Genomic DNA, 25,338 nt, shown 5'->3' on the forward strand with positions numbered 1-25,338 from the left:
TTATTTTCATACATACAATTGTCATACTCAGAAGCATATTCAATGGTTATATAAATCAATACCAAATAGCTAAAAAGAAGAAGCAGAACTATCATACAGACTACCGTTCAAAGTTGGCACTCGTCAGACCTTTCGCAAAAAGGTGGCGCTCAACGACAGTCCTAACACCCAACATCAAACCTTTCGCAAAAGGTGATGCAAAGCATCTTGGAACTAAAATTGCTACAGACCTGCAATGCAAGATGACATTCAGTTGTACCTTGTCACCACTCAATGCCAAAACATTCTCAAAACTAGGCGCTCAATGATAAAAAGGGGCACTTCGCGAACTGAAGAAGAAATGTTTCCAAACTTGTACAACCAAACTTGTGCTCAACACTACACCAATACTTGTTAATGCTACACCAAATTACAGTACACTCATATTTGTGATTTTAAGTGAATTAAGACTTGTTCAATTACTCAAATTGGTATTCTTTTTTCATAGAGATGGTTCAACACACTTTTTATACCTTAAATTCATACCAATTTGTGCAATTTAGTTTCCTCAATCACAACACTCCAAACCACAAGTCAAAACTCAATTCAAGTACAAACATCAATCAGATTCAACAACGTACCAATATCAATCAAAATTATTCAACTGACACACACTAAAACAACTAGCTTCCCTTACCTACAAGACAACCAAATAGCTTAATGATCCGTAAAACATACTTAAATGCACATGTAGCTCAATTTACCCCTATGAAAAACACAAAGACAATCAGGACACACAATTATGACCACTGATCAATAGAGACTAGCAAGAAGAACACGAATACTACATGCAAGCCAAAAAGACTACATGTAAAAGAAGAACCATTAGACTAAAAGAGAGACAAAAAATCAACTTATTTTATTGAAGAAACTAATCGGATGATTTGATGAACTTACCTTCAAGAAAAATCTTACCGTCTCTTATATTTAGAAGATGAACAAATTATAAAAAATCTTAGAAAGAAGATAGAAAGAGTTATAGAAAAAGATTTTTTAGAAATAATATATATTTTTTAATAATAAAACTTGTTTATAAATATTATATTTATACTTTAAAATTTTAATATTAAAATTATTAAGTCTTCTCATTTTAAATATATTATCAATTTTAAAACACGATTTTCTAAACTCTTACACATCACTCACATCATATGTTATTAAAATTGATATATCACGTTGATTAAAATTGATGTAATATATTTTTTAAATATAAATAACTTACTTATTATTTTTATTATATAAAATTCAATATTAATAATTATGATAATATGAAATTATAATTAAAAAATTACAGCAATAAATTAATGTTATTATGTAAAGTTATATACTTTGTAACACCGATTAAAAGTTATGTTTATATTTATACGAGAGGGGGTCAATTTTTAAACTCAAATTCTTTATATTTTTATTATTTATGATAAGATTCGATAATTAATATTTATTTTTCTTACTCTTCTGCTGCACAGAATATGGTGTAGTCACTTTGTGTTTGTACTTCCTTCTCTAACTTCAGCATTATTATAAGCATATGTGTGGTGATTTTTTTTACTCTAACTTTTATTTTATTTTAACATTAAATATTACTTTAAATATTATTACACTAATTGTGTTTTTAGTTCCTGTGAATCCTTTCTAGTTTTTATCCAATAAAATTTTAAAGGCTTTTACTTTTATTCTTTGCTGAGTTTTGGTTAAGAATTTTTACGAGGCGAGTTACTATAATGATATGATATATCTAAAACTATTAATAAAGATAGTTTTTAACTATTTATCTCGTATGCATAATATTTTACTATTTCTATCTTAATATTTGTTACAAAAAAACTAATAGTGAGATGTTGTGATGAAAGATTATATAACATTTTTATTGTATAACTATAACAATTAATAAAAGTAAGTAATTTTTGTAACCAATTTTCTATATATTTATTGTAATTTTATTTTTTATGTTTGGATATTTAGATTTTACTATAATAAGAATTACATCAAATAAAGAATGTCAAATCACAACAAAAGCTGGTGCTCATTTTCTAGATTGATTATTGGTAGAGAATGTAAAGATGGGCCTAGTAGAAAAAAATAAAGACATGCAACGTTCATGTGGCTGGTGCCTCTTAAGGGTAATTTACTTTTTCATTTCTTGTCATAAATTTTCTTTTGTATATACAAATCATACCTTCCACAAGGTGAATCAATCAATATATATGTGTGTGCAAAGCCTAAAGGTTCATTTATCACTATATATAACTATCTTGAATGTCTTGGAAGCAATATATAACTACAATCTACCAATAAACTAAAACAACAAATTCAATAACAAAGAAGATCAATATTATGGCATTTGCATATGAACAATTTCTTCTTTTGTTGATGGCTTTTTCAACATGTTTCTCATCAACTAGCAGCAATTCATCTGTTAAACCTCAAAGACTGGTCTCCAGACTCATTCACCCTGGCTCAATTCATCATCCTCACTACAAGCCACATGCAACAGCTCAAGACCGAATTCAACTTGATATCCAACACTCAGCAGCACGTTTAGCCTACATTCAAGCAAGGATAGAAGGTTCTTTGGTCTCTAATAATGACAACAAAGCTAGTGTTTCTCCCTCTTTAACTGGTAGAACCATACTGGCCAATATCTCAATAGGCCAACCCCCTATCCCACAACTAGTTATTATAGACACTGCCAGTGACAGCTTCTGGATCATGTGCTCCCCTTGCACAAATTGTGACAACCATTTAGGACCACTCTTTGACCCCTCAAAGTCTTCCACCTTTTTCCCACAGTGCAAAATACCATGTCTCTTCAAGGGTTGCAAATGTGACCCTATTCCATTTCGTGCATCTTATGCAGATGGCTCCACAGCTTCAGGAACATATGGTCGTGATACTGTTGTCTTTGAGACAACTGATGAAGGTACCTCTAAGATATTAGATGTACTATTTGGATGTGGCCACTACATTGGATACGATTCAGATCCAGGACACAATGGAATACTAGGACTAAACAGTGCAGTTGAATCTTTGGCAACAAAAATTGGTAGAAAGTTTTCTTACTGCATAGGCAACCTGGCTGACCCTCATTACAATTACAACCAACTGATATTAGGTGAAGGGGCAGATCTTGAAGGTTTTTCCACCCCTTTTGAAGTCCACAATGGCTTTTATTATGTCACCATGGAAGGCATAAGTATAGGGGAGAAAAGGCTTGACATAGCTCCAAGAACTTTTGAGATAAAAGAGAATGGCACAGGAGGAGTCATCATTGACACAGGTAGCACTATCAGCTACCTAGTTGATAATGTGCATAAACTAATCTACAAAGAAGTTAGAAATCTCATTGGTAGGTCCTTTAGAGGAGCAATAATTGAAAATTCCCCGTGGATGTTGTGTTATTATGGTAGTATCAACAAAGATCTAGCTGGGTTTCCAGTGGTTACATTTCATTTTGCTGAAGGAGCAGATTTGGCTATGGATTCTGGAAGCTTTTTTAGTCAAGTCAGTAATGACATATTCTGCATGACTATAGGTCCAGCCAGTAACATCGACATTAAAAGTAAGCCTTCAGTGGTTGGATTGTTAGCCCAACAGAGCTACAATGTGGGATATGACCTTGTTAATAACTATGTTTACTTTCAAAGAATTGATTGTGAACTTCTTAGTGGTTGATGATTGTGAATGCATTCACAAATCACAACTCTTGAACTCCAATTTGATTGAATCCACAACAAAAGCATTATCTGTGCACTAACAAGGTAAAGTAAATGGCAATGCGTTGCTCTCATGGCATATATGGCTTTAATTATTTTGAATTTAGATACAAGACATTAGAAGTTATAACAACTCTTGTATTCTGAGTATTGTGATAGTATAACTAACCTCCAAGCTCAAATATAAGCAAAAGCAAATTATTTACACTAAAGATATACTTGGAGACATTATTCTTTAAAGACTTCCAAAAAAGTAAAATAAGAAATAATATATCTAAATCTGTGTTGTTGTTTAACTTGTACAAAAAGTAAATTTAACTTAATGAAAAAAATTATTTCATTCTTTTCTACACTTTTTTTTTCTCTTTCAGAATTCATATTTGTCACAACGTACTTTAAGATTGATAAATAAAGATAACATCACTAAATAAAAACATTCAATATATTTTCTATCATAAGTAGCATTTTGTCAGTACTGGTGACAAAAGGAACTTAATAAAATCATTACTACTACAAATCATATGATACATGTTCTTTCAACTTAACAAACACATATACAGTAATTAATCTCTCAACTTATTTTTATAACCAATATGATTTTCATAATCCAGCGACATATCTTATTAGTACACTTAACAAAAGAGACTTAATATATACTATTTCTCAACACTACAAATTGTATGACATGTGCTCAACTTAAATAACATGTAAACTTAAATAACATGTAAACTCGAGAACTCAAGTAATAGACTTAAACTAAAACATGTACTCAAGAAAAAAAACAAATATTTATATTAAGTACTGAAAACAAAAATTAACCACATATTAAAACTATAAACTTTATTTAAGCCATAAATGAATAATGTAAGTAGTTTAGGTAGGTGACTGGACTGACAGATGTAAATTTGAACTATCTATGAATACATCATAATTGTTCTTACATAATATTAATTTTCACTCACCAACAAAAAACACTTTTTCACACCTTCCTATAATGTTACAGTTCTATTTTTAGTGACATGACAAAAATCATTCTTCCAGACAGGCCTTTTTCAACGTCTAACTCCAGTTTTCTCCACAGTCCAGCCATCTCTGTTAAAGGCTCAAGACACAGCCAGTTTGCAACTACATGCAACTGGCTGAGAAATACTTAACCTTAATAGAAAAAACAATCAAGATCTATAAGGCCAGATAGAATAAGGTAAAAAATTAATGTCTACAAATCAAGCATCATTCAGTTGAAAGAGGGGAAGAAAGGAAGAAAAACAAAAAACAATAACCCCACTCAATATGCTTATTTATTATAGCATGAACAGAAAGGAAAACACTTACGTTCAATAACCATTTAGAGAAGGAGTAACTTTGGTCGATCCAGGCCTAAAGCAGAAATTAGCATGCAGTTTATCACCTTTCTTTCTAGAAATACAACATTATGACAGCTCTTGTATTCCGAGTATTGTGTTAGCAGCCATTCTTCATGTATTACCATGAGCTGTATATCATAAGAGTAGAACCAATCACAGATGGAAAAAATACTACAAAGTGGTGGAAACTCTGTTCAGATCAGTAATGTGTAATGTTCAACATGTTGTAACACCTTTACTGCTCTTGGCAGGTACACAGTCATTTTATTTAAAATATGTTTCCATACAGTTCATAGTCAATACATGCATACGCACACATTGTTAGAAATATAAGAAATATCTTCAGACTATCTTAGAATATTGTATAGTATCTTAGATGATCTCTTAGGACTTGTTCGTCTTTTATACTTTGATTTATTTTCTTACTTAATTAGGATCTTTATTATAAGAATATCTTATTAGAATATCATCTATAGGCATATCATAATATTATGTATGTAAAAATAAAATATCCTATAATTATTTGTATTTATCGTTATCAATCTGTTTAAAATGAACTTTGCAGTGTAGTCCATATCCATACACAGTTTTTAGCATCTCTTCCATCTACTTCTCTCTCTTTCATTACTTCCATCCTTAAGTCTAAATCATTTGTCAAAAAATTGTCAGCACAACCCACAACCATTGTTCAAGTGCTGCTTCAAAACACATTTCCTTTTGAAAATTTGAATTTAGTTGCTCCAAGGAAGTTCACAGATGTAGTTCATCAAAATGCTATGCTTCAAGAAAAATAAAGATAAACAGTATTCTTTTTATCGTGAAAGATATGAAAGAAACCAGTTTTCTCTACAAATTCTCAACAGAACTTCCATGCACAACAATTTTATAGAGTAAACTGAGACGTGACTATATGTAATCTTAGCCAAAGGTTCATTTCTTCCAAGCCAAGCCAAGAACCTTTCAGATTCAAGGTTCTTAAAACAAATATATGAAATGGCTAGAAATTAGAAAGTATAATAATCAAAACAAGAATCTTCAAGTCAATGAAAACTAAAAAGTAGAATAAAATAACAATTCAATTGGCAGTGCATAAGAAAAATTCAAAGTTTCTGTTTCACTCATCAAAATGTGGATTAGCCTTTCTTCCATCAATTCAAAATTTATATGCATAAAGAAGAAAGAAAACATAGAGATGCAACTTTTGAGTTTATGAAAAGAAAAAAGAAGTCTGGGCAGTGTGTATACAATGTGTCTTCTCTAATTTTTCCAGGTATTTGGGTTTCCTTATCTGCCTTCCTTAACTAATAAAATTTTATTTCTTTTCCATGTTTAATAAAGCCTATTTTATGAGGATGTTATGATTTTTGAGTCCATATAATTTATTTTATGAACAAAAAGTGTCTACTAAACAACAGTTAGACAGAAAATGCATCATGACATGACATACCCTCACAAAAAGGAAGTTATCTACCGAAAGAACTACTTCACAAAAATTAAAGAAAAGTGTTTCAGTCTGTTCAGTTTGAGCCTAAGAAAAAAAATACTTCTTTTAATGTTTTTGGTATACAAGTACTGTATTAGCCAGCATAAATGAAAACCACATATAATTGAAAACAGAAAACAAATAGAGTATGAAACTAATTTCATCACCTATCCAGTGTAAGTATATACAGTTTAATAAAGTGAAAAAAATGAGTAAAAATAAAATAAAATAATTGTATAGTTGTAGGGGAAACCAAAGGAATTAAAAAAAAGTTCAATTTTATCATCAACAAGATGCGCTTTACCAGAATCATTGCTGTAGCTAAATCTCTTTACTGGAAAGAATTATATATATTACCATTTCTATAGTGGCTTAGTGTTGAGTCCAGCAGGTTCCTTGGTAGTCACTTTATGGGTGAAAGTGCAGAACAGGAGCAAGGACAGACGGTAGTTCATCAACCATGTTACATAACTGCCTTTTCAAACAGGATCCAGCATTGATCCAGTCCTGTGACTCAAAGCATGATACCCTGAATGTACATGTCAAATGTCAAGAATACCCTGAATGAGCTTTCACTGTCTCGTGCCTCGTACTAAAGATTATCATAAGGTTATAAAAAAAAATTATGATTATTTCTGCAATGTATTTTAGGCTGATATTGTTTCCCCTTCCTTTAGACTTTTGTCCCTTTCAGATTGATTGTAGCAAAAAGGAAGACAGAGGGCTACAAAATCACTTCTCTGTCTGGCTTGTTATTACTACAATGGAAACTGGAAATATTGTTCGTCTATATCATAGTAAGGGAATGTAAAAGAGAAAGAGACCACTGCAACCACCCTTCATAGTCCAGAACATTGAACATGACAGAAATTTTTCATTTTTTATTATTACACACACATTACTATTATGCATTTATAGAAAGGATTAACCCTTTAAGGAAAATCAGAAAGGGTGCCACATTCATTGACTTCCAGGAACTGATTTACTGGAAGCATGGACACACAGATCAAGGTTGATGGTATGCTTTAAGGTTGAGGGCTAGGCAAGGAGGACAAGAGTGAAAGGCAGCTTCTGGCAGCGAAAGCATGTATTGTATTGCAATACCATAAACTAATACACCCATTTATTTAGTAATAAAATTAGATCCAGTATTAGTACAGGCCCAGGTCTTTGGACAATATGTGTAATAACCCCAATATCTCCAAGCATTGGGGACTGAGAACAGCAGAGTCTGTTAGGTTCCTTTATACAAGGAGCCGAACAGTAGCAACAAAAATACACACATTCAACAGTATAAAGAATTATGCATGTATCTGTATTTCTATTTCCTCAGTAATGTATAGAAAAGATGAATACAGGTATCTATCTCTCCCCCAAGGAAGCCTCCCTTCCTCCACTGGCCACTAGGTCCAGTCTCAATTCCAAAATCATATTCGATACCCTCTCTCCTTAATCTGTTTGTTATTTATATTCCCTCTCTCTTCTAACCAACTAACCACCGTCTCCCACTACTTATTTCATCCCCTTTTTACCCCTTCTCACGTAAACCTTTAATTGCCTAACATTACCCTCCCCTTCATTATCAACCTTGTCCTCAAGGTTGAAGTTAGGAAACTGCTGTTTGATATAGTGCTCCTCCTCCCAAGTAGCACCTTCAATATCATTCTCCTGCCACTGTATGAGAACTTGGGGTATCTCCTTTCCCTGATTTTGCTGGTTCCTTCGCTGTAACACCTTCATTGGTGTATATCGTGGGTTGTCATCCTGCAATTCAGTTGGGAGGGTGCCTTCAACTGAATGTGTTCCAATAGCTAACTTCAACTGGGACACATGGAAAATAGGATGTATTTTTGCTGTTTCTGGTAGTTGTAGCTGAAAGGCGACTGGGCCTATTTGCTGCTCCACGCGGAAAGGACCATAATATCGTGCAGACAACTTCGGATGAAGTCTTGTTGGCATAGATGTTTGCCTATGAGGTCTGATTTTTAAAAATACCCAATCCCCTACCTTGATTTTGGCCTCCACCCTCTTCTTATTGGCAAAGTGTGTCATCTGGGCTTGGGCCCTGGCCAGATGATGTTTCAGTTGCTGTAAAGCCTCATCACGTGTCTGCAAGTCGTGGGCTACTGCTTCTACCATTGTTTCCCCAGGGATGAATCGTGTGAGTGTGGGAGGAAGTCTGCCATAAACAGTTTCAAAGGGTGTGCACTTAGATGCCCCTTGATAACTGGTATTGTACCAATATTCTGCCCAAGGTAACACCAAACTCCAACTTTTAGGTTGTTCTGAGCTAAAACAGCGTAAGTATGTTTCGAGTACCCTGTTTAATACTTCCGTTTGTCCATCTGTCTCTGGATGGTAGGCAGTACTCATCTTAAGCTGTGTGCCTTGCAATTTAAATATCTCTTGCCAAAAGATGCTCAAAAATGTTGAGTCCCTGTCACTAACAATGGTCATAGGTATACCATGTAATCTAATCACCTCTTTCACAAATACTGCAGCTATAGACCTTGCTGTATATGGATGCTTAATGGGAATAAAATGCCCATATTTGCTGAGTCTGTCCACCACCACAAGTATAGTGTCAAATCCTTGCGATTTAGGTAATTTTACCACAAAATCCATACTGATGTCCTCCCATACTGCTTTAGGAATGGGTAAAGGTTGTAAGAGACCTTTGGGTGAGGATGCCAAGTACTTATGCTGTTGGCATACTAGGCAGCCAGCCACATAGTCGGTGATTGTCTTCTTCATTCCTGTCCAATACAGGGATTGTGCCACCCTTCTATATGTTCTATAGACTCCTGAATGCCCTCCTGTGACCGTGTTATGGAATTCTGTTAATAATTTTGGTATCCAGGAAGATTGTGCTGACAAAACCAACCGCCCCTTGTAATGTAATCTCCCATGTTCCAGGGTATACGCCGGATGTGAATTCGGATCTGCACTTATATCTTCCATCACTTTCTTTAGAGTTGCATCCTTCTCAACCTCTTCCATAATTTCCTGGAAATTGGACCAATAGGGCCTAGATATCATGTGCAGTACTTTTTCTCCCTCCTCCAATTCCTCCCCTTTTCTTGAGAGCCCATCCGCCACCTTATTGGATGCCCCAGTCCTATAAACAATATCAAATTCATACCCCAGTAATTTAGCCAGCCAATTCTGCTGATTTTGAGTAGTAATACGTTGCTCCAACAAATATCTCAGGCTCCTCTGGTCAGTATAAACAACGAACCTTTGGCCCAAAAGGTAGGGTCGCCAGTGTTGGATGGCTAACACCAAAGCCATCAATTCTTTCTCATAAACAGATTTGGTGAGTGACACTTCGGAAAGAGCTTTGCTAAAATAAGCTATTGGTTTTCTGTTTTGAGACAAAACTGCTCCTAAACCTGTGCCCGACGCATCGCACTCCACCTGAAAGGTTTGAGAGAAATCCGGTAAAGCTAACACTGGAGCTGTGGTGACTGCTGTTTTGAGTCTCTGCATTGCCTCTGCCCCTGCAAGAGACCAGTCAAACTTTCCCTTCTTAAGCAGGTTGGTGAGAGGTTGAGCGATCTTCCCATAACCTCTGATGAATCTCCTATAGTATCCAGTCAGACCTAAGAACCCTCTCAACTCTCTGATACTCTTTGGTTCGGGCCATGCTGTCACAGCAGAAACCTTCTCCTCATCCATCTCAACTCCCGCCTTTGAAATTTTATGCCCCAAATAACGAATTTGTTCTCTCCCAAATTCGCATTTGTTTCTATTAGCAAATAACTTCTGCTGTGCTAACACCTCCAGAACTTGCTGTAAATGTTGCATATGTTCATCCCAAGATTTACTGTATATTAGTATATCATCAAAAAAAACTAACACGCACCTCCTCAAAAATGGCCTGAGGACAGAATTCATCATATCTTGGAACGTGGCAGGGGCGTTTGTCAATCCAAAAGGCATAACGAGAAACTCGTAGTGCCCTTGATGCGTTCTAAAGGCTGTCTTAGGAATATCTTCATTTTTCATCCTGATCTGATGATATCCAGCCCTTAAATCAACTTTAGAAAAATACCTTGCCCCTTGAAGCTCATCCAACAGTTCTTCTATAACTGGTATTGGGTATTTATCTGCCACTGTGACTCTATTCAGTGCCCTGTAATCTACACAAAATCTCCAGCTCCCATCTTTTTTTTTCACTAATATTACTGGGCTTGAATATGGACTATTGCTGGGACGAATCACACCGAGCTTCAACATTTCCTCAACTTGTCTCTCTATCTCTGTTTTCATGAGGTGTGGGTAGCGGTATGGCCTGACACTTATGGGCTCTGTTCCTTCCTTCAAGGGTATTCGATGATCAATTTTCCTTTCAGGTGGCAGCCCCTGAGGTTCTCGAAATACTCCTTCAAAGTCTGACAAAATCTGCTTCAGCCCTGCCTCTTGAGTCGGTGTCCATCTCCCGGTTTTTCCATCTCCCTCCACCGCTTCTGCTTGACTTAAACTCCACACGAGAGTCATGGCTTCTATCTCCTTTTCTTTTAAGAGGACTTCGGGAGTCACCATTCGACGTGTTAAAGTGGGATCTCCTTTGATCTCCACTACTTTCCCTTCAACCTCCACTTTCATAATTAGGTGTCCCCAATCCACTTTAATTTCTCCTAGGGAAGCTAACCAAGTGATTCCTAATATCACGTCCACACCGCCTAACTCAAATAGATATAGTTTATCTCTAACTTCCAGCCCATCCAATTTCACGGTAACCCCTGTGCAATATCCACTAGTTATTTTCTTTTGTCCATCACCTAAGCACACTTTATAGGGATGGGTGTCAATGCTTTCCAGACCCAATTCTTTCACCAATTTGGTGGATATAAAGCTATGACTAGCTCCGCTGTCTACTAACACCAGAATTCTCCTCCCCTTCATCCATCCTTGTATCTTCATGGTATTCGATTGGGTGAGTCCTCCGGCTGACAACCCTGACAATTCCATCGCCGTGTGTTCCATCACCGGTTCCTCCATTTCGACCATTTCGATCTTCTCTTCGACTCCTTCTTCTTCCCCTTCTTCCGCCAAAATCATCACTCTCATACTTCTTTCAGCACACCGATGGCCCGGGCTGTACGGGCCACCGCACTGGAAACAACGCCCTTCTTCACGCCTTTTTATATATTCGGGATAAGGTAACATTCTTACTCCTCTTCCTTGAGTATTCCCTCCTCCGCTACTACCAGCTCGGGCGGTGACATTGCTAGAAACGCCTTCCTTCTTCGTTCCCGATCCACCGCCGACCCCGCCGACGTTTACCGATCCCTCCGACGTGCCGCGATAGGTCTCCGTCCTCGCGACAGTACCTGAGCTCGAGGAATACTTTCCCCAGGTCACCCCTCCTTTTCCTCCCATTCCGCTGTTACCTCGCGATACCGAACCCGCTTGCTCTACGTCGCGTGCTCGCTCCATTGCCGTCAACAGATCGCATGGGTCATGCGGCCTCACCAGATTTCTTAATCCTTCTTGTAGCCCAGCGAAAAAGTATCCCAACAGTTGTTCCTCATTCACTCCGGCTGCTTGCGCCACCAGTACTTCAAACTCCTGTATATACTCGTCGACATTTCCCCTTTGTCGAACGGCAGCCAATTTTTCATAAACAGAGCCCCTGTTTAAGCCTCCAAACCTCCGTGTTAGAGCGGCAGTGAATATGCTCCAAGTTGGATGTCTAGTCTTCTTCCGCCAAAAACGGAACCAATAACTAGCTCCTCCCTCCATACAGATATATACCAGCTTCATTTTCTCCCTCTCTGTCACGTTCTGGATATCAAAGAATTTTTCGGCCTTCGCTATCCAGCCCATGGGGTCCGTTCCTTCGAACGTTGGAAGTTCCACACGTTTCATCCAACTTCGTTGCACATCTCCTCCCTCCTCTTCCGACTCCTCCTCCGAACTCTCTGGTGATCGTCGTTCACGGTCAGCGTTGACGGAGTCGCGGCTCCCTGCGGAGCTCCGAACATGGTTCCTGGAACGTCTTCCTGAGGTTCGTTGAAAAGCGAGAGTCATCGCCCTCACCTCTGCCTTCAGTTCCTCCATTGTTGCCTCCATCGCCCCCATTCGCCCCTCCATGCTTCTTCGCTACCTCTCCTTCTTCTCCTCTTCAAAACTAATCCGGCAGGTCGGACCAAATCTGTTAGGTTCCTTTATACAAGGAGCCGAACAGTAGCAACAAAAATACACACATTCAACAGTATAAAGAATTATGCATGTATCTGTATTTCTATTTCCTCAGTAATGTATAGAAAAGATGAATACAGGTATCTATCTCTCCCCCAAGGAAGCCTCCCTTCCTCCACTGGCCACTAGGTCCAGTCTCAATTCCAAAATCATATTCGATACCCTCTCTCCTTAATCTGTTTGTTATTTATATTCCCTCTCTCTTCTAACCAACTAACCACCGTCTCCCACTACTTATTTCATCCCCTTTTTACCCCTTCTCACGTAAACCTTTAATTGCCTAACAGAGTCACAACCAGATTGACCAAATAAAATTGAAAGACAAAGGGTAAAAGCACTCAAACCAGTTGACACGAGCAATGACATGCAATAAATGTAATAGTTCAGAAGACAATAAACATGATTACAAGAATGGAAATTGTAAAGAAAGTAGATGCCATGCCAAAATTGTCTAACAAAGAAGTTAAGAATTTACATAATTTAAAAGGTGGCATTAAGCTTTCAGGTAAGTTTCAATAAATTATGTTAAGTACCAAAGGAATGGTAAACCATTATACATGGATAGACACTTTAGAAGCTTAACTATAATGAAAAATTATGTACCTGTAGGTGTCATCCATGTGCTCTCTTTGCCAGCAGCACACGGGAAGCAGTTCAAGCACTAAAAGAATTTTCCTTATTTACCCCACACGTTCAGTTCATGGACTCTGTCAGATCAGAAAGCATTTCTTTCGCTGATTGATTTGCTTTCTGAAGTTCCCCTTTGGCACAAAATGCAGCAATTCTAGAATGATAGAAGTCAAAACCCTGCATCTGGGATCTTGTCATACAATCACTGTTATTTGTTGCAAGATTATTTACATCTTTGCCATCACAAGATCCAAGATTCCAACCACTTTTGCAAGAGGAAGGTAGAATGCTTGAACATTTAGAACCAAAATCCTTCCATTCATAAATCTTTTGTCGTTTATAAGTGGACAACTTTTGAACGGGAAAAAGTATACAGGCAATTTCATTGAGAACTGTAACAGCTTCTTGAACCCTTCCTTGCTCACACAAAGTGGTAAGGAAATCACTTATTGACTCACTATCAACCTCCTTGTTGACTATGTTTATCAATTCTGCCACATGCTTGGATTGGAGCATTTCTCTCAAGACACTCCTGGCTTCTTCCATCCTTCCCTTGGAACAAAGGCCTCTTATCAAATATAAGAAGCCAAAAAAATCAGGTGATACAGATTTCATCTTGAACTTATAATAGAATTCAAGGGCTCCTTGCATGTCACCCTTTTGGGAATAGCAATTAATTGCGGCACTTATAGTCAAACTGTCAGGCTCGATATATTTTGTCTCCATATCAATAAGAAGCTCAAATGCCTTTTCTAATTGTCCAAGCTTAGAAAATCCATCAAGTAATGAGTTGTAAACTTGTACTTTAGGCTGAAAGCCCTTGAGAACCATTTTCCTGAAAATATGCTCTGCATCTAGCAAAAACCCCTCTCTACATAGAGCATAAACTACTGTAGCGTAAGTTATTTCAGAGGGTACTAAATTAAGTTTCTCTAACGAATCTAACAGCCGAAATGCTTCAATAAGACATCCCTCATGGCACAATCCATTTAAGATTGAATTATATATGACTATGTTCAAATTCATCCCCTTCCTTTCAACAAAGGAACAGAGATCCAATGCTTTATTGAGATATCCACCCTTGCACAAGCCATCAATAACAATTGCATAATCAAAATATGTGACTGGTAAATTATCTTGAATCGCTGTGACAAGCTTATATGCATCTATAGATCTACCTTCCTTTATGAGAATCTTAAGAATAGAGGCAGGGAAAATGTCGGCAAAAGAGTTATCCACCATTTTTCCAAGATACTGAAGGGCAAGGTTGACATCTTTCAGACAGAGGTAACATGCAAGTATACTTTGTACCGTTGGTTCAACTAGACCATATTCTTTCAGGAAGCTATTCAAAAGGAGCAGAGTTTTCTCCCTGTTCCCATTACTAAGATACCCTCTCAAAATTGAGTAATAAGACTTGCCCGTGACAGGTTGACCTCTCTTTTTCAGCATCATGCACATATGATTTGCATCATCAAGTAATCCTCTTTGACATAATAAAAAGATAGAATAATTACATACTGCACTATATATGTCTGGTCCCAAACCATCCATTCTGTAAACAAAATCTAAAGCCTCTTTTGTATTGTTTTCCTCAAAGATTGTATTCATTAACATCCTAAATGTACCTATATTCAACTCGAGACCTGAGTTATGGAGTTCAAGTAATGCGTCAATGGCCATTTCAGCCATACCATTCTTGCATAGGCCATTAATAATACTATTGTAGCACGCCTGTGACAAGATTGAAGTCTTTCTAAATTCATCAAATACCTCAAGAGCCTCGTCAATTCTACCTACCTTGCAATAGCCGTCAATCATTGTGCAGTAAGTCACTGAATTTGGAACCAGATCCATTTCAGACATTCCTCTGTAAAGTGCATAAACATCTTCAAAAGCACCCATCATAAACAGTGCTTTGATCAGTACATTACACATCACAACATCCATAGCTATCCCAGATTCTTCTATTCGCTTCTTTGTCTGCAAAATCCGGGGAATGTTCTCTTCTTCAGTATACCCATGCAAAAGTGTGCTGTATGTAATCACATCTGCAGCAACATTTTTCGATAACTCATCCGCCTCGACTGTCCTCCCATGCTTGGATAAACCATTCATAACAGCATTGTATGTAACAACACTAGGGCTGATCTCGCTCCTCTCCATTTCATCAAACAGACTAAACACCTTACTGAAATCCCCTCTCTTTCCAAACCCATCAATCAAAATCACAAACACATATTCATCCATTTCAATTCCTAATTCTTTCATGCTTTCGAATACAGCGAACGCTTCCTCCACCTTACCCTTCTTACAATAAGCAGACATGATTGCACTGTATGTGACTTTATTAGGTCTGTGTCCTTCTTTTATCATCTTGGCCAAGAAAGTAAACGACTTCTCCACATCACCTAGCTTGGAGAACCCATCTACAAGCACAGTATAACTCACACAATCATGGCCTATACCCTTCTCCTCCATTTCCCTCATCCTCCTTAAAACCTCAACCAAAACCCTCTCCTCAACATACCCACAAGCCCAAGCACTATACAAAACAACATCCAATGCCAACCCTTCCTTCTCCATCCACTGCACCAAACCACATACTTCTCCAACCCTCCCCATCTTACAGAGAGCCACCACAAGAGCCGTGCACGTCACCACATTGGGCCTAAACCCACCACAATCAGTGACTCTCTTAAAAAAATCCACCCCAAGTTCCGGTTTTCCAACCCTGCAAAACCCAGAAATCACGGAACTACACACAAAATCATCAAAAGGGTACCTAACTCCATCCTCAGCCATCAACTCCAGCACCTCAACGGCCATACCCATCAGCCCCTTTGAGCTCAATTCATGAACTATAAAACAAAAGGTGAAAGAAGAAGGAACTACAGCACGGTTCCTAACACAACGGCGCAAAACGGAGAGAGCTTTCTCAGGGTCGTGGCGTTGGGCACAGAGGCCTTGGATGAGGGTGTCCCACATGAAGGGGTGAGTGATTTTCAAGTGAGTGTGCATGAATTGTTCTGCTTGTTCGAATTTGTGGGATTTGAGGAGTGCCCATGTGAGGAGGGAGAGGGTTCGGGGGTTGGTGGGGGCGTTGTTGGTTTGCAGCTGAGAGAAGAAGTGGGTTATTAGGTTGAACTTTTGAAGGTGGAAGAGGAAAAGGAGGAAGCGGTTGATGGGTTTGGGAGTGGGGGTGAAGCCACGCTTGAGCAAGGTTTGGAGGGACAAGGGTCGTGGGTGGAACAACATAGAAGGGAAAAGACAACGCTTGGATTTCAAAAACAACGTAGTTGTTGTTCCAACATTGGATGAAAATTGAAATGCTACTTCCTTCGGTCAGATTCTCTTCAGTTCGAGACTGAATTGAAGCTGAGAGAGTGACATGATCAGAGGGGTGCTCCCTCCCACTTCAATTGGGCCTGGCCGATCACTGGATACAATTGGGCTACATATACTCTTGCATTTTGGAAGGACTTTGCTTCCTGCACTTCCACGATTATTAACTGCATCTCGACATTAATATGAAAAGGATTAAACCACCCTTGAGTCAAATATGATTTTTAAATAAATTCTAAGAATTAAAATTGTATTTCAAATTATGATTTCAACCTAAAATTTAAAAATTAATACTAAAATTATGCTTAAAATTATATTTTCTTCTTCTTATGAAATTATGACTTATCTATCTATCCATATATGTATTTAAATTTTTCACAATTATTGTTTGAACTCCTTATGTAACACCCTTATAGGAAATATTAATAATAATATTAATAATCTTGAAGCATGAATCTTATGAAAGTGTTTTTTTTTTTTAAATATACCACACATAAACAAACCATACACACATCATAAGTCCATACATTACAACAAACCAAATCTTAATTGTTTCTTAAAATAACAAAATCAAACGAACATAAATAAGAAAACATTATAAAAATCCCAACAAGTTTTATTTCCCGTCTCTCTCGAAGAGCTATTCCAATCCAGCTTTATCTGCAATACCATCTACTCCCGTACAAGTACGATCATCGTAGGTGGAAACCACAACCACAACATGCAAGGGTGAGTAACCAGAAGTATCACATCATAAACCCATTTCATATAAACTATAACAATTTCCATGATTTAATATAAATCGACACACATGACATTGCAGACTAGTCTTTCATAAACTATTGTCGTTTACTTGTAATTCGTCGTCATAACCTGTTCTCAATAACAGGCGATTCGAGTCGTCTTCCATCGCGACTTCAGACCTATCTCCCCGACTCCTCAAGGACTAACGAGTAAAAACATCGATACTACGCGTAACGATGCACTATACTCAACACGAGCCGAAGTCATTGGGCGAGACATTCACCTTCTCGCGCAGAAGAAGGTGACACTCGAATCTCAGTCTCACGCGAGACTAGCAAAAATGCTCAAAAGACAAACGGAGTTACAAGTAAATAACATAGTGTATGTACCTCCTCCAAATAAACGTGCTCAATCACGAATTCATACATATTCTCAATAACATGTATAAATAAACCAACAATAGACCAAGATAATAACCGACAATTCTCAATAATTGTTTTAAAATAATACCAAAGAAATTAACCAACAATTCTCAATAATTGTTTAAAAGAGAGTTTTTTTTTTTTTACTGGCGCACCCCTTGAAATTGCTAAGTTCACACCCCTGTCTTCAAAACAGAATTTCTGGGCACACCCTGACATGACGGAGTTCACACCTCTATCTATTAAGACAAATTTTCTGACACACCCCCTATAATTACGAAGTTCACATCTCTATCCACTAAGACAGAATTTCTGAAGTACCCCTTAAAATTACTGGATTCACACCCTGTCTACTAAGATAAAATTTCGGATGCACCCCTGGAACTACTAAGTTCACAGTCCGACCCATATTCCAACATTTCTACAACACCCTCTTATTTTCCTAAGTTCACCCCCTATAATTTAAAATAAAATAAAACATTATTTCTCCATGGTGGGGCCTACGCGGGTCCATCTAAATTCCTAAACTTCTCTTATTTTCTCTCTCTTGTTATGTAACGTCATATCCACCCCATTTTCATTCTTCTTCTTTTCTTCCACCTTTAAAATCAACTTCTTCCTTCTCTTTCTATTTTTAATACCAAAATCTCACCACTTTACGTAAAACATGTACCCCTCCCTTTCTTCTCCTTTTAGTTCATTCTTCTCACACAACTTCAACTTCTCCAAAACTACACTTAGAAACCTCTAACCCACAACTACCACTATTACTATCCATCATCTCCTCTTTCTCCAACTAAACCTAAACCATTCTTTTTGTTCTCTCTTGATTTTACTTAAAGTCACCATGCTAACTCTCCACCTCTCTCTTTTCTTCTGTTTTTCAAAAGAACCCAACTCTCATTTCTACTCCTTTTTCACGTAACCACTCACTCTTCTTCTTTTATTTTTTTTCAAAGCTTCATGTACAACCCCTCTATGCCCTTTTTCCATTTCCACTAAAACCCAACTCTTAGTTTTTCTTCCCATCTTTTACGTAAGACCCATACAACTAAACAACCCCTATTTACTTTTTTTTTTTATTAGGTTTCCTCTTCTTTGCACACAATTACAAGATCCACACACTCTCATTCTCTTCCTCTAACTGGAAGAGAAAACTCTAGTCACCCACCCATCACACTTTTGGTTAAAAAGTGTGGGAATGTGTTCCTCAACAACCCATCTCCCATTTATTGCAAGGTAAAGAGTTCAAGGAAAAATATATACAACCATGGATTAAGCATAACCAAAGGAATAATCATACACTTAGCAACCCCATGAAACCAAAGCATGCATACCTTAAAACAATTATAAGTTCCCAAAATAAACATGGATAAACTACCCTTCATGCCACACAACACGTAAAATCCCATGCATCCATATAAACATAGATACAACTATAAACCCATTCCACACAAATAATATATTCCCAGGCTTCCCCCCTTACCTCTAGTTCCAGTGAGTTTCCACAACCGTTTGAGGTTCAAAGCAAAGACCAAGATGGCTTCCTTTCCTTGCGTAGCAACAGTGCTTCCCACAATTCAAAACTACCCTTCGAACCTATGATTTAGCATAGTATGTATATTCCTCCATTCTCTCACATAGACTAAGTTTATATAAGAAAATGGTAGGTTCTCCTCTAAGTCAAAATTCACGTTTTTAATAGCTTAACTATATGATTCCTACTTAACCCTATAATCTATCCAAATCCCTACAAAACAAAAGAAGCCAAGCTATGGAAACACATTTCAACACCTACTGTCGACACTGTCACTTTCAGAAACTCAATTCATGTCAAAAAGAGGAAACACAAATACAAAACCATGCTCTTTCCATTTTACTACCTTACGTAAACTACTTCTCACACCATCCAACTTTTCTTTTCTTTTTCTTTATAATAACATTTCATCTTCCAACCTCACGGTCCCACCTTTTTGTCCTTTTCTACATATAATATTATTCATTATTTCATACTACATTAGGTCCACTTCTTCCCATTTCACGTAAATGCCTAATAGCCTAATAGCTTAATACCAACACTCTTTTTCCAACAAAAAAATGGCTTTCTCTTTCCATCATTTATTATTATAGGTCCCTTAAAAGAAAACTCACAGAGGCATGCACCACAACATAATACACCCTTCCTTAAACCAAAGAGTTCTCCCACTTCTCAATTTATTCTTTTTGTCATCCAAAAGCTAAGGCATCAGTAAAAGTATTTTCTAAAATTAAGATAACATTAGTTCTAATTAATTTATTTTATTCACTTTCTTAATATTTTCATTACACAAACATATCATAATTAATTATTTAGTAACACAAAATATAGTAAAATAAAAGTATATTTTTATTTTACACAAGTCTTACACCTTACACCTAAGTCTCACAACTCTTATTACCAACTTTTAAAGATATAAGAAACGTGTTAATGTATAAAATCTTACAAAGTAAGTTCATATATAATCTTTTTAATAGAGAATAAAGTAAAAAATGTGAAACTTTGGTGCATGTTAGAATATTCAAAACTATAAGGTAAGAAAATCACACATATGAAACATTATTATATGGTAATAACATCCCACGTTCCAATCAATGTTTTTCCAATGCCAAATCTAAATATTCCCAACTTCATTATCTTTTCAACCATGACACTTTAATTCGATATTATCTTTAATTATTTATGTAGACAATTAATATTAAACACTTTAAGTTTTCATCTTTTTATAACTTCAATATCTATTACGAATTTTAGGCATTAATATTGTATTTTATCCATTAACTGGAAAATAATTTGGATGTTGAAAATTGATTTTGTATACACCAAAAATCACGTATAGAGTAGTTGAATTTTGATTCTTTTATTGACCCAGAAGAATAGATTTTAAGGTGAGTATTTTTCAAGATTTGTCTTATTTGCACACGTCAACTTCACTAGGCTAACTAAGTAAAACTTATCAACAGCCACTGAAAGTATTTTAAACAAAAACCACTTTTTACAAAATCGATTTCCAACTTAAAAGATCATGGATAGGTTTTTTATTTGTATTGATTTTTTTATATATATTTTTTTTAGTCGACTGAGTCTATTTTTTAGAAAAAGAATTTAATCAATTGTTTTTATTTAAAAATATTGTTTAAAAGTGTCACGTGTTAAAATATTAATATGTCACATATTAAAATTTAAATTATTTTTTACTTAGAATGTGTTATATGTAAAAATAAAAATAAATATTTAAAATAAAAATTAAACAAAATTTTGACACATGACAAATTTAAATTTTTATATTAATTAAACAGAGAAGAAAAAAAATTGAATTCTTTTTACAGAAATAACAATTAAGTTAAAAACAAAATATAAGAATAAAAACAAATAAAAATCTAAATAAATAGACTAAATTACTAATTAAAAAAACTTAAATTTATCAAAATTTGGAATTATATAATAAGAGTAAATGAAGGAAAGAATTTACAAATTTAAGAGGTTTATATTAATTAATGTGTGACACAGTTTTCTTCTTTGACACAAGTTATTATCCACCAAGAAAAATCCAAGAGCGAAGAAATAGTCAAACAAAAATGAAACTTTGCTATTTCTTTTCTCTCCTAAAAGGAAATTAAATAACATTCAATAAAAGTCACAATCACTAATTTCAAGATACCGTTTGAATTTTCTATTTTACGTTATTATTAAAAAAATCATTATATTTTACAATCGAATTGAGAACACTTTTTTCAAAAAAACATTATATTTATAAAATAAATCAATAATAAAACATCAATATTAAAGTTTACATGTAAAATGAGTTATTTATATAAAAAAAACGAGAAATAATGTTAAATGGATATATAAAAAATTCAATATAAAAATACCATTGTCATTTTCAAAAGAGTCTAAATTTTTCTCCCAATAAATGCATTCAAACTAAGATTATACACGCATTCACGCATGTTACAAAAGTAAAATAATTATAATTTTACTACTACCAAAAATATATAAAATATAATAAGAATAGTTTCAAATTAATGTAAAATTTTATACATGACAAATTATCTTTTCCTGAAACAAAAACTCCAACTTAATAGAATCAAACCAAAAGGGTCAATCATTCACTGTAAAATCACAATGACAAAGTTAGCTTTTCCAATACTTCAGTCAAGACCTCGTGTTCTAAGTCAACAATCTTCTGTTGAATGCATATTTCCCTCCAAAAAAAGGGACCCACCAACACATTCTCTGAGAGCTGTGATTGGTAATGCTTCTCACACTAAAATCAAAAACCAATGCTAATTATGCCATTAAAGTCTTTTAATTCTTGAGTTTACTTCTAATTGCATGATTACAATCACTAATTTGGCTCTGTTTTGAATGTTTCAACGCTTCAAGATAGCATTTGCAGGTCTATTTGGTCAATTACCCGTTTCATACGCTTGGGTTAGAAATTATGGTGTTTGAAAAAATACCACAGAGAGTTTCTCACTTAAACTAACATGTATAAATGCCTTTATTGGCCACATGAGGCTTCAGCTTGTGTTTTCATGCAGAAGCACTTTTATTAAATGGCCACCCTTTTGAGTCCTTGAATGAAGTTGAAGATAAACACAAGGAATCAGTCAGAAAATTCACTGCTTAGGTTACCAATAACCGTCCATTTCAGTTTATCAAAAAGGCTGCTTAGGCAAAAAAAATACTAGAAAATTATCCCTCCACGCATCAATAATCAAACCCCAGTTGTGTATACTATATAGTAAATTAACATTAGTCATACATAATAAGTACAAACTTAGTAGTTAGCTTTACCCTTTCATTCTGCATCATCATCTGCCAAGAAAGAGTCACATATGGGAGCCTGTTTTTCTTCCAAACCATCCTCCACAACCAACAATGTCCGTTTGGTTCATCTCAGTGGATATGTGGAGGATTTTGAGAAGCCAATTTCTGTGAGCCAACTCACTGGCACCTCTCAGAAGCACTTTGTTTGTACCTCACTTCAGCTTCTTTCACCTTGCTCAAAACCATTGAATGGAGACACAGAACTTCAACCTGGGAATGTCTACTTCATGCTACCATACTCAATCCTTCAAGCTGATGTTTCTCCTGTGGATTTGGCTTCCCTTGCAAAGAGGCTCACTGCAATAGCAAAAACCAGCAAAGGGTCTTCCCTCAAAGATGGTCCTTTCTCAAGCCAGCAAGGGTTGAACGATGTTTGGAATTCGCCTTCAAGGAGTCCTGGGAGGCTTGGTGTGGTTGAACGAAGTCCGTGTAGAGTGCAGCCTTGGAAACCTATCTTGGACACCATCAGAGAGAAGTCTTTCAATCGGAGAAGTGAATCAGATTTGCAAGAACATATTTGATGTTTGAAAGACCTTGAATTGAGGTAAAACTAGGAAGGAAGAAGACACATGTTAGTTGGTTTGATTATCTTTTGACAAGGAAAAAAATTGAAATTTGAGACGGTTACGCTTGAATTTTTCTTGTGTATAATTCTTCTTTGTATTTATGATCCAAATTATTAAGAACTTGATATTTCAGTTTGTAGAATTCGTACACAATCTTTGATTACTGAAAATGTGTCTTGCAATTAAAATTAATGGAGCAATCAAATGAAGAGAAATCTCTGGTAGGGGATTGCAAATTAGGATATAACACAACACAACACAACACAAACAATTTATAACTTATTTAGCAACTGATACTATAATTTGGTTGTCTGATTGAAGGGAAAGAAAAAGGATCAAACTCAATTTTTGTTGAGTCAGGTAGCAAAACTTGTATCATAGACATAATTTCTTCCTTCTGAACACCAATCCAATAAGGGATGTGTGTAATATCAGATAGACTTTTCTTCGTTCTTGTTTTCAGGAAGGTTGGCCAAGCTAATTGTGACTTTGGCAAAAACTCTCACATGGCTACTTTTATAAAATAGTACTAATAATGTAGTAGGGGGACTGGTGGCTAATATAAACAAAACGGCAAATTACAAGGTTACAAGGAGATGATGGGACCCACTATTGAATAGGTAAAACAGTCCAGACCACTTCTTTGCATTGAGACAGAATCAAATGTTAAGGAACATCAGTTTCTCACTTCCTCAATTGCTCCCTTTGTCTTTCCTCCACAGCTTTCTTTGTTTCTCTTGCTTTTTCCCAGTCTTTGCTAAGGATGGCTTGGCTCAATTCACTCCATATAAGAGCTGATTCAGTTGGCCACACACTGTGATTAAATATACACAACAAAATCTAGGTTGAACTCAAGAACACATGCCAACTCATGCATATTGTGCTTTGTTATTGAGCTGACATATGCATGAAAATAAAACATCATGATTTCCCTTTGCATTTTTGAACTCTTTATATTTTAATTGGAACTAGAGCAACCAAAATCTGTGAGAAGGGAAGAAAAAGTTGCTTTGATTGGTTTAAAGTAAAATTTCTTTTACAGTAACATGCTTGGATTTCTGTAAGAACTTAAAGAGTGCACATGAAAATACCCTCTTTATAATGTGAATAATAAACACTACTGTGTAGAATGAGAATAATAATTTGCACACGAAAATACACTCATATATAACGTCTGCATCCTTCAAGTAGGAGCCTGAAGCCCTGAAACTACCTCTTTTTGCATCATACATAACTTCATGTAGAATCTTCAATGAAGATGAATCGATGATCTTCCCATTTACCAATCTTTTACTTCCCGAATCCAAGGAAAGGGAAGTTTGACTCATGCAGAATGATTCAACCAAGTCGAGGACTAAGGAGTAAGAATCACATAAAACCTTTTTGTTTCCTCCATATACAAACACTACTGTTAAAGGAGCAGGAATATAAACTCTCCTTAAACTTAACAAAATAAGAACATTTTAGACCAAAAGTTATACTTATGAAATACTTCTTAATATATATCTATTCTAACTTTATTTTGTACCACAACATTTGTCATGCCAAAGAATAATAATAGCATTGAACTTTGGAACGGGATATGGAACCAAGTAATTTGTATGTTTTCTTCTAATCAGTTGCTTCAGGGCAGACAAAGGAGGGTAGTGTGAAACCTGCAAACAAGTAAATACAGAACAGTACTTACTGAAAAATGTCTGTCCATGATGTGTCATAACACAAGACATGAGAGGCTTAAGCATAAAGATTATGAGAATGCAATGATTGATCAAATCTGATAATTTTATGACAACATTGAGCTTGTAAAAGAATGCAAAAGCATGTGCTGCTTTAGTAAGACATTATGATTTCCTTCGGAAACATGATGAATAGAGGGGATAGCTGCATTTAGATTTATTTTTTACATATGATAAATGTGTATAAAATATTTTTGAACTAATTTTAATAATTTTTAA

At 35.9% G+C, this 25,338-nt stretch overlaps 3 protein-coding genes across 6 annotated transcripts; 2 read left to right on the plus strand and 1 right to left on the minus strand.

Moving 5' to 3' along the window:
* Positions 1–209: 209 nt before the first annotated feature.
* On the minus strand, positions 210–16,818 carry LOC108331579 (pentatricopeptide repeat-containing protein At5g57250, mitochondrial). 4 transcript variants are annotated; one of them, XM_052876157.1, is made up of 4 exons: positions 13,410–16,818; positions 6,957–7,128; positions 5,085–5,244; positions 210–230 (listed from the first exon to the last, which is right to left on the minus strand). In XM_052876157.1, the coding sequence occupies exon 1, from the start codon at positions 16,692–16,694 to the stop codon at positions 13,500–13,502; it is 3,195 nt and encodes a 1,064-aa protein (XP_052732117.1). In that variant the 5' UTR covers positions 16,695–16,818; the 3' UTR covers positions 210–230; positions 5,085–5,244; positions 6,957–7,128; positions 13,410–13,499. The 4 variants fall into 4 exon arrangements, with proteins under 4 accessions (XP_052732117.1, XP_017421852.1, XP_017421851.1 ...); XM_017566363.2 differs by lacking the exon at positions 210–230 and adding an exon at positions 2,160–3,782; XM_017566362.2 differs by lacking the exon at positions 210–230 and adding an exon at positions 2,160–3,789.
* On the plus strand, positions 2,374–3,711 carry LOC108331580 (aspartic proteinase CDR1). The gene has a single exon (XM_017566364.2). The coding sequence runs from the start codon at positions 2,374–2,376 to the stop codon at positions 3,709–3,711; it is 1,338 nt and encodes a 445-aa protein (XP_017421853.1).
* A 5,711-nt stretch (positions 16,819–22,529) lies between the features above and the next one.
* On the plus strand, positions 22,530–23,521 carry LOC108331331 (uncharacterized). The gene has a single exon (XM_017565987.2). The coding sequence runs from the start codon at positions 22,826–22,828 to the stop codon at positions 23,336–23,338; it is 513 nt and encodes a 170-aa protein (XP_017421476.1). The 5' UTR covers positions 22,530–22,825; the 3' UTR covers positions 23,339–23,521.
* Positions 23,522–25,338: the final 1,817 nt, after the last annotated feature.

The sequence above is a fragment of the Vigna angularis genome, chromosome 4, assembly GCF_016808095.1.
Source record: "Vigna angularis cultivar LongXiaoDou No.4 chromosome 4, ASM1680809v1, whole genome shotgun sequence".
Taxonomy (NCBI): Eukaryota; Viridiplantae; Streptophyta; class Magnoliopsida; order Fabales; family Fabaceae; genus Vigna; species Vigna angularis.

Bases quoted from the DNA above. Each gene is read 5' to 3' on its own strand.
- LOC108331580 (XM_017566364.2), top strand. From the start codon at position 2,374: ATGGCATTTGCATATGAACAATTTCTTCTTTTGTTGATGGCTTTTTCA.
- LOC108331331 (XM_017565987.2), top strand. From the start codon at position 22,826: ATGGGAGCCTGTTTTTCTTCCAAACCATCCTCCACAACCAACAATGTC.
- LOC108331579 (XM_052876157.1), bottom strand. From the start codon at position 16,694: ATGTTGTTCCACCCACGACCCTTGTCCCTCCAAACCTTGCTCAAGCGT.